Consider the following 15284-nt stretch of genomic DNA (forward strand, 5'->3'; position numbering starts at 1 on the left):
CTAAGAACATATTATGGCATAGAACAAGAATGGCCTGTAATTTGCAAGTCTGTTCCTGCCATCCATTAGCTGAACCCAAAATAAAGATGAACATTTAATGACAGATCTGTGAGATTTCAGCAAGGCAACATCTTGATTTCCAGCTCCCTACACATTTGTCGCAGCACATTTGATAATATGAAAACATGAGCCTCCTTAGCATAGCCATCTCATTTTTCTTTTTAGTTTGACAAACTTGATAATTTCTAAAGCATAATAGTGTCTCCAAAGCATGGATTCTTCTGCCTCTCCTAAAGTGAGCTAAGGGTAGTCTGCCTCATTAGTACCTTTGTACTCAGCACACCAACATGGGCAGATGTTGGCTGATAGGCCCACAGTCTGGGCAATTCTCCTGTTCTTACTCACTAGCCATATTTTCCATAACTGTGTATTCAGGAAGGCCTGCCGGCCTCAAAGGTGAAAAGGATTATCCGTGTCCTGCCAACGGGTAGACCAGGGCACCTTTGGAGGCCTCAGTAGACAGATGTAAATGTCAGTAGTGCAATGTTTTGGGGCTACTCTTCCAGGGACTAGCTCAGTGACCCCTAAAGAAAGTCATAGAAAGTGCTCCCCTGTCTCTTGTGTCCTCATGACTCAGATGACAATGACTTGAAATGAAGAAAGACATATTAAAATACAGAGTATCTGAAGTAGGTATAAAAGCCCAGGAAGTACTTGGAGGTAACAGTCAATTAATTTCCTCTGTTGATTGAAAATATTGCAAATTGGACTTCAAGAATATAAAACCTGTGGGGTACAATGTACAGTATTCGGGTAATGAGTACACCAAAACACAGGCTTCACCACTATACAATATATACATGTAATGGGACTCAATTTGTACCCCATAATCTATTAAAATTTAAAAGAGAAGAAAAAAATAGCATAAAACCCCACATTGCTGCATATCTCCTAGTATACATTTGAAAAATAATCTAAATGTTCTGAATCTTTGAAATGACTTATCAGTAATATGCAAATAATTTTTAAGGCAGTACATGATAATTTTCTTTTCTTTTCTTTTTTTTTTTTTTTTTTGAGACAGAGTCCCGCTCTGTCACCCTGGCTAGAGTGCCGTGGCATCAGCCTAGCTCACAGCAACCTCAAACTCCTAGGCTCAAGCAATCCTTCTGCCTCAGCCTCCCGAGTAGCTGGGACTACAGGCATGCACCACCATGCCTGGCTAATTTTTTCTATATTTTTAGTTGTCCATCTAGTTTCTTTCAATTTTTTAGTAGAGATGGGGTATCGCTCTTGCTCAGGCTGGTTTCGAACTCCTGAGCTCAAACGATCTGCCAGCCTCGGCCTCCCAGAGTGTTAGGATTACAGGCATGAGCCACCGCACCCAGCCAGTACATGATAACTTAATGGGAGTAATAAAAATTAATACTTGGTCCTTTTGACTTAAACTAAGAAAATTTAATAGTAATTAAAAGGTAGAAGAAACCTGAAGGCAAAAATAAATATTTATATAAAAAACTAGATAATGTAACATTAAGTAAACAGGACTGTAAAAAATAATCTACCTGTAAATTTTCACTTTTTAAAAGACTTAGTGGTGAGGGTTCCTTGGCATTTCCCAATGCCAGGGATTATGCCTGGCAAAGTCAGTACCCCATGAATGAATGAGTGAATGGCTCTCCTTCGCCTAGAGTTGCTTTGATGGGAATTATTGTTGTTTTGGTTTGAGTGAAATGTTTATTGTTTTTTCGTGGGCTTTGCTCTGTTTTTCTACCTTTTCATGAAGGATTCAAGCAAAGACTCACCACCCTAACGTGTGGCTCCTTATTTTGGCAGCACTTTGACATGCCTCATGATATTGTCGCATCTGAAGACGGGACCGTTTATATCGGAGACGCTCACACCAACACGGTGTGGAAGTTCACCATGACTGAAAGTATGGCTTTTACAGTATCATTGTCCACATTTTCCCTCAGTTTTATTGCTTGAAAACACGTGAAACAAAAACATTTGCTATTTCGTTCCTTTTACTGATGGGAGTAGAAGTCAAGGTATAAGGTAGTTGTTAAAAGATCTATTTATTTGGTATCCATTTCAGGGATTAAGTTAATTTTTTTAAATTTGAGAGAAATATCTTTTGTTTTGCTGGCAGTTATCCCCTTGTTTCCACAGATATGCCACAGGAAATTCTTGATGCCTGAAATAATGTCTGTTACATTAAAAGCCAATGTTAATTCCAACTTAGTTCCAGGAGGAGGAGGTGGCTTTGGCACAGCAGCAGGGCAGACTTGTTTCCATGAGGCATCACTCCCCACACGGCTCTTTAGCTCTCAGTAGCTGCTGGGCATCTAGGGATGCCAGCATCTGTGTGAGACTCATATTAATCCAAACAGGAAGCCTTTTGAATTTTCCACTTAGGCTTCAACTTTCCCTAGTAACTGAATTGCTATATTTTTATGTAACTCAAAATTTTGGGGACAGATTTGTTCTATCAGGTCCAGCCAACTAGTTTCATAGTTTTCTAATTGCAATTTGGACATTATTTTTAATTCTTAAAAGTCGGCTAATGTAGCTCCTAATATCATGCTAAAAAAATAAGTTTTTTATTTTATTTTATTTTATTTTGAGACAGACTCTCACTCTGTTGCCCAGGCTAGAGCGCCATGGCATCAGCCTAGCTCATAACAACCTCAAACTCCTGGACTCAAACAATCCTTCTGCCTCAGCCTCCCAAGTAGCTGGGACTACAGGCATGTGCCACCATGCCCAGCTAATGTTTTCTATATATATTTTTAGTTGTCTGGTTAATTTCTTTCTATTTTTAGTAGAGACAGGGTCTGGCTCTTGCTTAGGCTGGTCTCGCACTCCTGAGCTCAAACCATCTGCCCTCCTCGGCCTCCCAGAGTGCTAGGATTCCAGGCGTGAGCCACCGCCACCACCACCCCAAAAATAAGTTTTATAAATAGAAGTGTACTGAATGCTGACTAGGCCACAAATCTAAATGTCCAGAGATACTTTTAAAATATGGCAGGATCCAATTAAAGGAGAAGGGTGGGGATAAGGAAAACAATAGAGGATGATAAATTTGCACAAGTAGTTTTAGATAGAGAACAAATAAGCATATGTAAACTTGATGAAGAAAAGAAGTATTATTTATAAAATGAAAAATACAAATTATAAGGAAAGAAAATAGATTATAACAAAAGAAAGTAAAATTAGGAGTCCAGATACCTTTCAGGTCTTAGATCCCAATTAATTTGGTAACTGCTGTCTTCAGAATTATCCTCTGAGTAACTTTTGCTGTTTTATAATAAGGACCCAGTTAGAGTTGAGTGCACAGAGATGCCTGTGAGCTATTCTACTCTAGCGGTAGTTCACATTCCTCCTTGCAAGTGTGGCTCTTTCACCACCTGCCTCCTCAAGGAGGATCCAGAAGGTGTGGGCAGACGGGAAAGCAAAGATATATGGATAATTCCCAACTGCATGACCAAACTCCGGATTTTCAGAACAAAAAAAAAAAAAAATGCATAAATGCTTTTAAAGATGGAGAGGACTTCAGAAATCTAGCCAATATCTCTATTTTGCAGATAGGAATATGATTCTTGCACTCACTGAGAGTTCAGTCAGTCCTATAAAAGTCCTTTCTACCACCCTCATGGTTGGTGCTTAACAGAGACGCATATTTTGAGTCACCTGGGGAAGGTTTTCAAAATACACTGAGCCAGTCCCCACTCAAGATCTATAGAAAGAAGAGGAATGATAATATATGTATTCTGAAAAGTCTCCCCAAATGATTTTGAAACATCCCTTGATTGAGAAGCACTACAAATATTTCAGCTTCAAAATAGAGAAGCCCCCTGCATATGCCAGAGTGTAATAAATCTGGAAAATAGTACCTCTGGAACATTAAGACTGCCATTGGAGACTGACCAAGTGTCTCATTTATTTGCATTCTAGTATTTAACTAGTTAAATCCATTTATGTCAGCTAGAAGACTGATAATCCAACATGGCAAAACTACTAGTCAGTCCAAGATGTTGCCCACATGAAAACAGAACTACTTAAAGAAATAGTTTTAAAATACTGTTTTAAGGTATAGTATGATATTATGAATTCCACGAGAACAAGCTCATTCTAAATATGAAGTTCTTAGAATTATATTAGCTTTCCCTAGGAGATTTTCTTCAGGGTTCCTGGAACAACTAATTAGCGGTTTGTATTGAACTCTTTTCTAATATAATAATGCATTTGATGAATTAAGTAAATATTTTCTACTGAGTAAAATTAATATCAAAGTTAAGGTTTCAGATGTTCATTTTGAGAATTCTGACTTTCTTTCTCCTTGCGGTGCTGTGTTACAGAAATGGAACATCGATCAGTTAAAAAAGCTGGCATTGAGGCCCAAGAAATCAAAGGTTGGTCAAATTCTTCTTATGACTGTGAAACCAAAGGTTATTTGCTTTAAAATTTTTTATGGCTCTTGACTGCAACTTAAAAATTATCAAGCTAAATATATAATCTAGCAAACTATCCATGAATTCTGCCATGTACTGAACCTTTAAACATGCATGTTGCCACTGCTTTTTCTGCTAAATGGAGTAGTTATAATAAACTCAAATCACTGATTTCAAAATACACTTGGCCAATCCCCATTCAAGATCTATAGAAAGAAGACAAATGATAATATGTGTATTTTGAAAAGTATCCCCAAGTGATTTTGATATATCTCTTGGTTGACAAGCACTGCAAATTTTTCAGCTTCAAAATAGAGAAGCCCCCTGCATATACCAGAGTGTAATAAATCTGGAAAATAGTACCTCTGGAACATTAGGACTGTCATTGGAGACTGAAAAGTGTCTCATGTATTTTCATTCCAGTATTTAACTAGTTAAATCCATTTGTGTCAGCTAGAAGACTGGTAATCCCACATGGAAAGTGATTGAGAATGTAAGAAATCTAAAACTAGTGAGCCAGAGATATTGAGAGACAAAAGATGGCAATTACTTTTGGAAGTACATTAACCTCAAGAAAGCAGAAAAATACTATTCAGCCTACTGGATAAGGCCTTTCCTAGTGGGCTCTGATATAAAAGAGTAAAAAGTATCTTTGGGGAGTTAATGCTATAGGGATGTGAAAAGATTAGCTATTCCCTTAGCTCCTATCTTAGTGCCATTGAGCCCCCAAGATTTACTGAAAGCCTTCTCTGTGAAAGCACTATAGCAAGTCCAAGGGAAATGAAACTGTGTCTGACCTCAAGAGACTTACAAGAGGCTGAGAAAAGAGAGACAGAGAGAGAGAGAATGCATATGCTTATATATATACACACACACACACACACACACACAAAAGTATATCATCAGTATATAATATCTGGAAGAGGGAAAATGGGATTTAGCTACTAGTAAGCAACCACTGGGTTCATTTGGAATCCCTGTCAAATTATTTTATCCCTTTCCTAGAATCAGTTTATATTTGTACATTTTCTATTATCTGCAGTGTTTTGACATGTCATTTATAGTTATGAACTCACTATGGGCTTCTTGTGAGGTGCTTCTAATATTTAAGTAACAAAGTGATTCCATTATTAGTTGCTTTACAAATGATTCACCTAGATGTTCAGACTTCACCCGAGACTGACTTGTCTTCCTTTCTCATGAAAGCAGGTGGAAAAGAGATGAAAAGAAACAAGAACCAAGAGGGAGTTTAGGGATTTTATGTAGACAGATAAGAAAATTTAGCCGGCTAAAGGGGTAAGATAATATTATGAAATAAATAGCAATTGTTTGGCATTTGTAGAAATTCTACCCAAGCGACACTACTGAGTGGCATTCATAGCACACTCATATTCTGAAGAAGGTTCCTGATGCCCTAATTTTCTACCATTGCTTTATATAGAATTATTGATAAGTTCTGTTTGTCCTGGAATGAAGATGTTGGGAAAGATATTATTGTTAATAATAGCTGTTACTTACAGAGCACAAACAATGGACTATACAAAAATTATCAAATATAATCCTTACACCAACCATGTTTTAGTTGCTATTATCTCCATTTTACACATGAGGAAATGGAGGATCAGAATTACTACTAGGATAGTAAATGTTCGAGCCAGGTTTTAAACCAAAGTCTTTTGGGTACCAAAGCCTGTGCTCTTAACGGCTATTACTATACTGCTGAGGAGAAATTGATACCACCAATTCATTCACTGTAAATTCTTTCAAGAACTACAGATTGGAAGTGGTTGTAGTTTACTCTGAAACCTGTGGAATTTCAAAATGGTCTCAAATCATTTCTGTTTAAATAGAGCCCACCAAAAAGTTCTAGGTCGTATCGTACAGGTTGGCCTGTTGGGAACAACCCAGCCATATTGACCTAATCTTGACTGGCCAAGATGAATAATGCTTTCCTGTAGGCCCGTTCCTCTCTCCTCAGCGTACACGCCTGCATCCATTTGGTCGAAAACCTCCCAACCTAGCAGCCAAACCCAGGAGTTCAAATAGTAAATGTTATTGAAGTCTCTTGCCATGGCAGTCCTGTTTTAATACTTACCCAAACTTGAAATGACATTGTCTATTCCTCTTTGAATCCTTATGGCTCTCATTAAACCTTTTTTGAGAGATTATATTTTTTATTACAAAAGGAACATAAATCATGCTGCATCTCTAGATCTTATCCTATATCAAAATCTTGAAGCTTAATTCAAACCACCCTTCACAAAAGAGAGAGGTAAACACTGTGCCAGATTTAACAGCCTTGTAGTTACAGGTTAATTTTAAATCTCCGAATTCGAGTTGCCTTTGATGACACTTATCCTCACTCTGAATGGTCATATAACAGTAATAACAGGATTCTAGAACCAGTGTTTGAAGAGAGATGCAAGAATAAGAGGATTTGGGATGATAAAATTCTTAGGAAAGGGACTTAAATTTTCAAATAAAGTTACTAGGGATAAAACAGATGTGCCAATATCCCACCAAGAGCGCAGCCCACACATTTCTCTTACCCCCAATAAAACATGATGGTAGTGAATCAGTCTCAAGAAAATTAAAAAAAAAAAACACAAAAAACTTCCCTAGTGCAGTTAACTTCTTGTAACACATCGTAGGGAAGCACATTGCATTAAAACAAACAAACAAACAAATAAACAGAAAAAGAAAGTACTCTCTGGTGCCTTATGCACTTCCCTTGTCTTCTAACTTGGTACTTGCTAGTATGCCGTAGAAAACCTTTAGCCTTCAGTTCTGTCTGTGACGAACTGGGTAACAATTGTTGTGTTGCTATATCAAGAATGTCCTTCCTTTCTTGTGCTGCCATTCCAATTCCCAGTGGTCTCTGGGCTTCTACCCTTCTGCCAGGGGAGAGAGATGTGCACATCCTTATATGTGTACGCTCTCACAGGGAGGCAGCTAGCCTCCCTTTCTAAATGCATTGCTTTAAAGTAGAAGAAAAAAATACCTCTTATATATCAGCTTTTCAAAAGTATGTTTATTCCCAAATATCTACAGAGATGCTACAAGGGCTTGTACTCTTGTAAGATTTTAAGACATGTTTGTTCTAGATAGAACACATCTGGCATTTCATATGAGAGAAGAGTGTCGTACTAGGTACCTCCTCCTGTCTTCCAGAATCCTCAAGTTCTGGCTAATCTTAGAGCTTCTTCGTTCTCCATTCATCCAAATTACTGCGGTTTTTAATAAAAGAATTTAGGATAAAGAGTAAAAGTGGAAGAATTTGCATTATTCTTTTTGCCTTGAGTGGAATTCCTGGACTCTTAAGTGATAAATGCTGTTTTAGGCATTTTATTCCACCTATAGAGGCTGCTGAGAAGAGCAGCAATATTGGATTTTTTTTTTTAAGACTGGAAATTTAAAAAATTTTATCCTCTTTTTCAAAAATATAGAGCATCTTTTAAATCTTAAACATACTTCAGCTGGTTCCAAAAATTAGGATGTTCAAGTATTTTTAGTAGATGACACTCAAAATACCAAAAGTGGTATGGAAATCAGGAATTTCTAAAGTGCTGTGCATATATCTTAGTAAGTTCATTGCCTCATTTTCATCACACTTTCTATGAATGCTAGCTAAACTGATTTAGTCTATCACCCACATCATCCACAGTTCTTTTTTCCATTTAATGGAGCTCAATCCTTGCTCTGTCTTATCAAAGAAACTAGATATGAGCTAGTACAGCCATTGTATTAGGTGTAAATAAATTCACTAAATGACAGGTAGAAATGTTAGGTAATTACTCTGGTAATACCTGCCTTCAAACAGGAATACTCCCTTCTTCTGAAGGCAGCAAGTTTTTGAATACCAAATGACATCTTTGGTCTATGTTTTTTAATCCCATAATCTATTCATTGTTATTTTCCTGTTTAAAAATAGAATGAGCTTAAATATAGAGCAATTTTGTATATCTTTTCTGCAGTAACAAAAGAATTACACTTACATTCTTCTTGAAACTGGGACTTAGGTTAAATTAGAGCTATCTAAGTCTGTGAACCAACCCGTTTCCTTCCCTCCCTTTCAAGTTTCAAGAGCCACTTGAGTGGACAAAAGAAAAAAAGGGATGGTCTCACCTTAATCATAGTGCAGGGAAGGAAACAAGGACTGTGAGGCCATCTGCAAAATGGTAACAATAATAGCCTACTCACAGGTTTGGTGTGACGATTAAAGGAGAACAATTCCTGACATAGTGTAAGTACCTAAGAGATGTAATTGAGTCTATGAAGGAGATTGGCTCAGAACATTGAAACAAAAAGCTAGAACCTGCCAGTTGTTTGTGTTATAAACTATGTTTACATTGTCTTAAGTAATTCAGGAAACACTTCCTTGGAGGAGTGTCCTGCAAGCTACTAAACTGATTCTACACATGTTCAACATTAACCAAAGATTCTCCTGATTGTGTTAAGCTACCTATCCCTACCATTTTGTCAAAATCTCCCTCAGGCCTCATGACGCACTGTGTAACGTAGGGCAGAAGGGCACACCAAGAAATTAAAATTCCAAAATCCTTGTGAGTCTTTTGACAAATGTGGTTGTAACTTTTAGCCTGGGCAAATTCTTTTAGCCTTTGCACCCTAGGGTTTCTGTACAAACACACATATGTGCTTCTTGGGGACGAGAATGTCTCAAGGCTCAACCTCATTTTCAAGTTATTAGTTATTAGATCCTTGCAGCAGCTTATATAGTTTTATTGCATCAGTTTCCCAAACAATACTTTAGGCCTGATACCTACCCAGCACCTGCCAAGGCCACAGAATAGTTGCACAGGTTATTTTCATCACTAATGGAAGAATATTCCGTGCATCTGTGTGCACTCACATTTTGTTGAGAATCATATAAAACAATCTGAAAAGGACACAGTTCATTTATTCCTTTTGTAATTCTAGAATTAACCTGTGCAACTATGCATGTAAAGTACTAAAAATTCATTGAACACGAAAGATTTATAAACCAAAGATACAAGGAAATGAATGCTTACTAAGCACCTTCTTTATGACATACATTTATATCCAACAGTTTATTAGTATCACAGTTTTACAGATGAGGTTACTAAGGCCCAGACAATTTAAGTAACTTGCCCAAAGTTATATAGCTAGTATATAGAAGAATTGGGATTTGAGCCCAGGTTTGTTTGACTCAAGTATGCACACCAATTCTTTCCCCTACACAACACTGCCTGTTTATGTTAACTTTAGAGAAACACAAAAGAAGAATATATATTTTGTGGAATTATAGCTAAAGAGGGGATTAAAGTTAAAACCAAGGAAAACCAATGTCAGGGTAAAAAATCATTGAGTAGGAACAACTAATCACAATACCTGCTGCCAGTTCAGTAGATTCAGATATTGAATCATGAAATCCAGATACATTGGACTTAAGAAGTTCTTTGTGAATAGTGTTGATTTGACTGGGTAGGGGTGGGTGAGAGGGTTTTGGGATTTTTGAGTCAGTTGAATATTGTGAATTCTTCTTTCCCTGAAGAAGCCGAGGCAGTTGTTGAAAACAAAATGGAGAACAAACCCACCTCCTCAGAATTGCAGAAGATGCAAGAGAAACAGAAACTGGTCAAAGAGCCGGGCTTGGGAGTGCCCATTGTTCTCATTACAACCCTTCTGGTTATTCCGGTGGTTGTCCTGCTGGCCATTGCCATATTTATTCGGTGGAAAAAATCAAGGGCCTTTGGAGGCAAGTAAAATGAGACCCTTGAACTTGGAACCTGCCTTTGAAAGAGTGTTTGGCCTTATTATCCTCAGGAGTTTGGTTGTGATTTTTTTCACTGTCTTTGTTTTTTTCTTTTTTAATGCTCTCTACCTTTTTTGACGTTATTGTCTATGTTCAAAATATTGTCTATAGTATCACAGTATAAAATATATCTGGAGCCTCTAAAATTTGGATAGGTAGATTAAAATATAACCTTTAATATTGCCTTTTAGGAATTACTGTAAGTGTATTTAATGTCTCCATATGAAACTGTGTAGATAACAGAGTCAGTATAAATTAGCTGAGGGTCAGGGAAGAGAAGGACATTTCTGCTGTTACCAATAGGCCCAGTCCTCAAAGTACCTAGGTCAGTTATTTGGGGTTGTATTTTTCTCCCCATCAGACTGGCTCTAGCTCCTAGCTACATGACCATGGGCAAGTTACTTAATCTCTCTAAACCACAGTTTCCTCATCAACAAAATGGGGCAAATGTTTACCTTGCAAGGTTGTGCCAAGATTAAACAAAATAATGCACATAAAGCATTTATCACAGTACCTGGCACCCAGTAAGCACTCAGTTAAGACCACCAATGATTCTAATGAATAATCACTGGGAACAAAGTAATAAAAAGCATAAGAAGTCATAAAAGATGCTTGTCTTAAACCTCAGCTTCCTCAGGAAACCAACTATTTCTATAGCAAACCATTTGGTAGTTTCTGAGTAGACATAATTTAGGCCATCAGCCTTCCATAACTGAACAAGACAGTGTCCAGTACTGGAGTCAGTATTTTATAAAACCATTATCACAGTATAGGATCCAAGAGCTGAGTTCCTTTCAGGCCATCCAAATAAAAAATAACCCAACCCATTATTCTCACCTCTCAGTACCAGTCCTTTGGCTGGGCCCCCAGGTCCTAAGGCAAGAAACTACAGCTGTGTCTGGGAAGAAATCCATGGACCAGGGAGGGAGGCAGCATTTGATCAAGAAACAGCATCTGATCCTATTTCAGATCAAGGCGGCCATGGCAGGGATTCAGTGCCCGTGGCAAAGCCCTGACACAGAAAAAGGCATGGAAACAGAAAACAGAGAATTCACTTTAATAAGTTTTTCCTGGACTTTCTTTTGCTTTTCATCTGCAATCAATAAATCTCTGCAAAAATACAGTTAACTCTTCTGAAAAAAGGACTCATATTGAGCCCCTGTTAGGATCTGAAACTGTCATAAGCAGGGACAAAGAGAAATAAACATAGTTGTCTTCATGGAGTTAGAGAGAAGCTTCAGAAGAGCAAGAATCTTGTGTGTCCTGTTTACTGATGTATTGATGTGTGCCCAGCACAAATAACAGTTCCCAACACTAGGGGTTCAATAAATAGTTGTTGAAAGAATGAATGAATAAATAAATCGCACCAGATAGATCGCATATAAAAGAGGTGACACATAAAAGTTAGAGGGGAGGGTGGTTAGCATAGTGATAAATAGAGTATCAGGAACAGTGAGGCCTGGGGGCAGGTGGCAGGAATCGTAGTAAACCAACCCAATTTGGCAGAGGAAGTGGCTAGGGAGTCAAGATTTGGTCCCTCCTTTTGCTATTAAGCACATGTGACATGGCACTGTTACATAATGCTGACTTTACAGGAATATGCTGGGAGGGCAGAGACCTAGGTTGAACCTAGGTTGAAATTGCCATTACTCAACCATGTTTTATTTAGCAAAACTGCAATTTTATATGATTCAGTCCATACATTTAATTCTAAAAGTAGATCAGCCTCTTGCCTTTTTTCAACATTTGTTCTTGATAGATCCTATCCAATCTATTCGAAGGTTTTTAGAAACCCTCGTAAAGGACATTCCTTTTCAGCACACCTTTATTACATGTCAGTTCCACATCAGACACTGTGCTAGGCACAGGGAATACAAAACTAAGGAATGTCCTGCATCCTTGTGGAATTTACAATCTAATTTGTTGGCTCTCTAACAATCTTGGCAGATTCTTCTTCCTTTCTTGCCTAGCCCCTGTCATCTGCCTGGTGGCTTTTTCCGTGATGCTGCTTTCACTCCTGGTTAGAGACTTAACAGAAGAACCCCAAGGCTGAGTTAGGAGTTTTCCTGTAGTCTGACCATAGCCCTTGAGAGACTGGAGGAAGCAAGGGAGGAGGGTGCAGGGAGACACACAGCAAGGGAAAAGATGAAATCCATCGGAAGTTCTGCCTCTGCATACGGGAAGAGGATTGTCGATCCTTCATAGAGATGGGCGGTTCCGTGGGAGCATTTGAGTCACCTTGTGTGCTTGGATAATCCTGAGGGTTTCAGGTCCTTTGCCTTCACTTAAATCTTACATAAAGGAGAAATTATGTACATGGCTCCAAAGCTTTCTCAAGCAGAACATGTACTGTTCTTAATAGAAAGAGTAAAGCCTAAGACAAATATTCCTAAATTGTGATAGCCAAAGCTTCCAAATTTTTACAAATTATTGGTAACAATTCTATCCTAGTACAAATAACTACTATTTATTGTTCATTTACTATATACGTACCAGGCAGTGTTCTAAACATGTTACATGCAGTGTCCCATCTCAACCTTACCTGTATGTAGGGAGTGTCCTTGATCACTCTTTTCTCAGAGGAGAAAACTGAAGCTCAGGGAAGTAATTTTCAAGACAGCACAGCCTGCAAGAGATAAGGCAGGAGTCAAGCCCAGCTCAGGCCCTTATGTACATGTCAATATTATATTGCCTTTTTTTTTTCTTAGAATTGCATACAGACAAGAGCCAGGCCTTTTTAATCATTTATGAGTTCCAGATTTTGTGTTGGAGGTTGAGCTCATGGATTGAGGAGGGTGACTGGGACTCATTTTGAAATGTACCATCTTTTTTTTTTTTTTTTTTTAGCAGATTCTGAACACAAACTGGAAGCAAGTTCAGGAAGAGTACTGGGAAGATTTAGAGGTATGCCTGTGACCTTTTAGAACACTTCACGTTTGAAGTCAACAAGCTCATGTCCTTTAAAGAGCAAGGAGATATTTCATATTTTGTCTCTGGAAATGAAATGCCTTGCATGCAGCATGGCACCCCCCAGTATAAATGCTGAATGCAAAACGTAAACTCAACTAGTTAAGTGTATCTCTAGCAGCAAATTTCCCAGTTTTATTTTTTCTACCGTTGCCATTCTATGTTATCTAATTCTCTTTCCCTGCCTTTTATCTGGCCTCATTTGTCTTCAGTAAATTTTCTGTCACTCCTGTCAGCATGCCAATGCTTGTCATAGTGACAATGACCTTTTCAAAAAGGTCATTGAAATGAAGAGCTGCTCGAGGGATGCCAGTTCTGGAGAGAGAACTGGGGAAAAGCAGGAGAGGAAATGGGCATCTGAAATAGTTCTACAGCAACGTAATCCTGGGGAGCTTCTGTGGGGTATTAGCTCTCTAGCTCTGTAGGATAAGTCTCTGTCACTTTTTTTTTAACATCTATCCTTTCCCATCCCCAACTTCTGACTTTGTTGACCACTTAAGAATTTACAAGAGGCTTGAGAATCATCTCAATTCTATGTTATTGTTTGCTTTCTTCAGGAAAGGGAAGTGGAGGCTTAAACCTTGGAAATTTCTTTGCAAGCCGTAAGGGCTACAGTCGAAAGGGGTTTGACCGCCTTAGCACGGAGGGGAGTGACCACGAGAAAGATGAGGATGACGGAAGTGAATCCGAAGAGGAATATTCCGCACCGCTGCCTGCACCTGCACCTTCCTCCTCCTGAACACCAGGCTTGGGTTTAGATTAAGAGAGATTGACCAAGAATGCCAGATTCCTTTCCCTTTAGCACGTTTAAAGTTCTGAGTATTTAATTGTAAACTTTACTGGTCTATGTGGGACTGTACACATTTTATTTACCTTGTTTGGATTAAGTTGGCTTCTGTTTCTAGTTGAGGAGTTTCCTAAAAGTTCATAAGAGTGCCATTGTCTTTATATGAACATAGAATAGAGAAACAGTCCTCTTCTTCCACCCTAGTACTAATCTAACTATGTATGGAAGGTTTGCTCATTTACACTTTTGAGACTTTTCGGTGGATGTAAATAACCCCATTCTCTGCTTGAACACAGTATTTTCCCAATAGCACTTTCATTGCCAGTGTCTTTCTTTGGTGCCTTTCCTGTTCAGCATTCTCAGCCTGTGGCAGTAAAGAGAAACTTTGTGCTACGTGACAACAAAGCTGCTAAATCTCCTTCTATTTTTTTAAAATCACTAACATTATATTGCAATGAGGGAAAGAAAAAAGTCTCTATTTAAATTCTTTTTAAATTTTCTTCTTCAGTTGGTGTGTTTCTGGGATGTCTTATTTTTAGATGGTTACACTGTTAGAACACTATTTTCAGAATCTGAATGTAATTTGTGTAATAAAGTGTTTTCAGAGCATTAGCTGTCAGAGTGTATATTGCAATTTTTGCATATTTGCAGGTTTTGTATACAACCTTTGTAATAATTACACAAATCACAAATATTAGTGAAACAATGTCTTCAACCAAAAGAAATATGTTATATTGTACAAAATTTAGAAGATATTTTGTTATGTAGCCAATATAAATTAAAAAACAGCCTGAATTCACATACATTTGTAAAGTCAGGCTCTCTTTTAAAATTCACAAAGGGTTTTTGCCTGTATTTCAATCAGAGGGTAAATACTTTAATAAAAGGTGATCGATCATAGCTAAGAGGAAACCTGTGTCTCAAATTTCAAATTGCATATGTAAATGAGTCCATCAGTGCAGATTACTACTAACAGTTTTCCCTTTAAAGAATAGTTTTACCCAAATTCCCATGTATCCATAGGAATATTCATCTCATACAGTGACTGCAAATTACTTTAAAAACATCTTTTTCATAATCCACCAATGCAATTTAGTAAGACCCTGCTAATTTTTCATTTTTAAATGATGGGACTGTAGAACCCTTTCTTTAAAATGCCTGCTTGCATTTCAGGCATCTTAGTAGTTGAAATAATAGAGATATAATTGACTGATCATGAAAACAATGCAGGCTACTTTACAAAAAAAGTTATATTAGAATGTTTTGTAGCTATGTTATTTTT

General features: G+C 37.8%; 1 protein-coding gene across 12 annotated transcripts in view; it reads left to right on the forward strand.

The window, feature by feature from the left end:
- The window catches only part of PAM (peptidylglycine alpha-amidating monooxygenase), a 155642-nt gene extending 141028 nt beyond the window's left edge, over nt 1–14614 (forward strand). For 2 of the 12 annotated variants that reach the window (XM_045566199.1, XM_045566206.1), the window contains 5 exons: nt 1837–1936; nt 4362–4415; nt 9988–10191; nt 13096–13152; nt 13773–14614. In XM_045566199.1, coding sequence (XP_045422155.1) covers nt 1837–1936; nt 4362–4415; nt 9988–10191; nt 13096–13152; nt 13773–13954 — 597 coding nt within the window. In that variant the 3' untranslated portion in view covers nt 13955–14614. The remainder of the gene's footprint in view (nt 1–1836; nt 1937–4361; nt 4416–9987; nt 10192–13095; nt 13153–13772) is intronic. The other 10 variants (XM_045566200.1, XM_045566207.1, XM_045566202.1 and 7 more) reach the window with 5 other exon arrangements.
- The last annotated feature ends 670 nt before the right edge of the window (nt 14615–15284 follow it).

The sequence above is a fragment of the Lemur catta genome, chromosome 12 (assembly GCF_020740605.2).
Source record: "Lemur catta isolate mLemCat1 chromosome 12, mLemCat1.pri, whole genome shotgun sequence".
NCBI classification, from domain to species: domain Eukaryota; kingdom Metazoa; phylum Chordata; class Mammalia; order Primates; family Lemuridae; genus Lemur; species Lemur catta.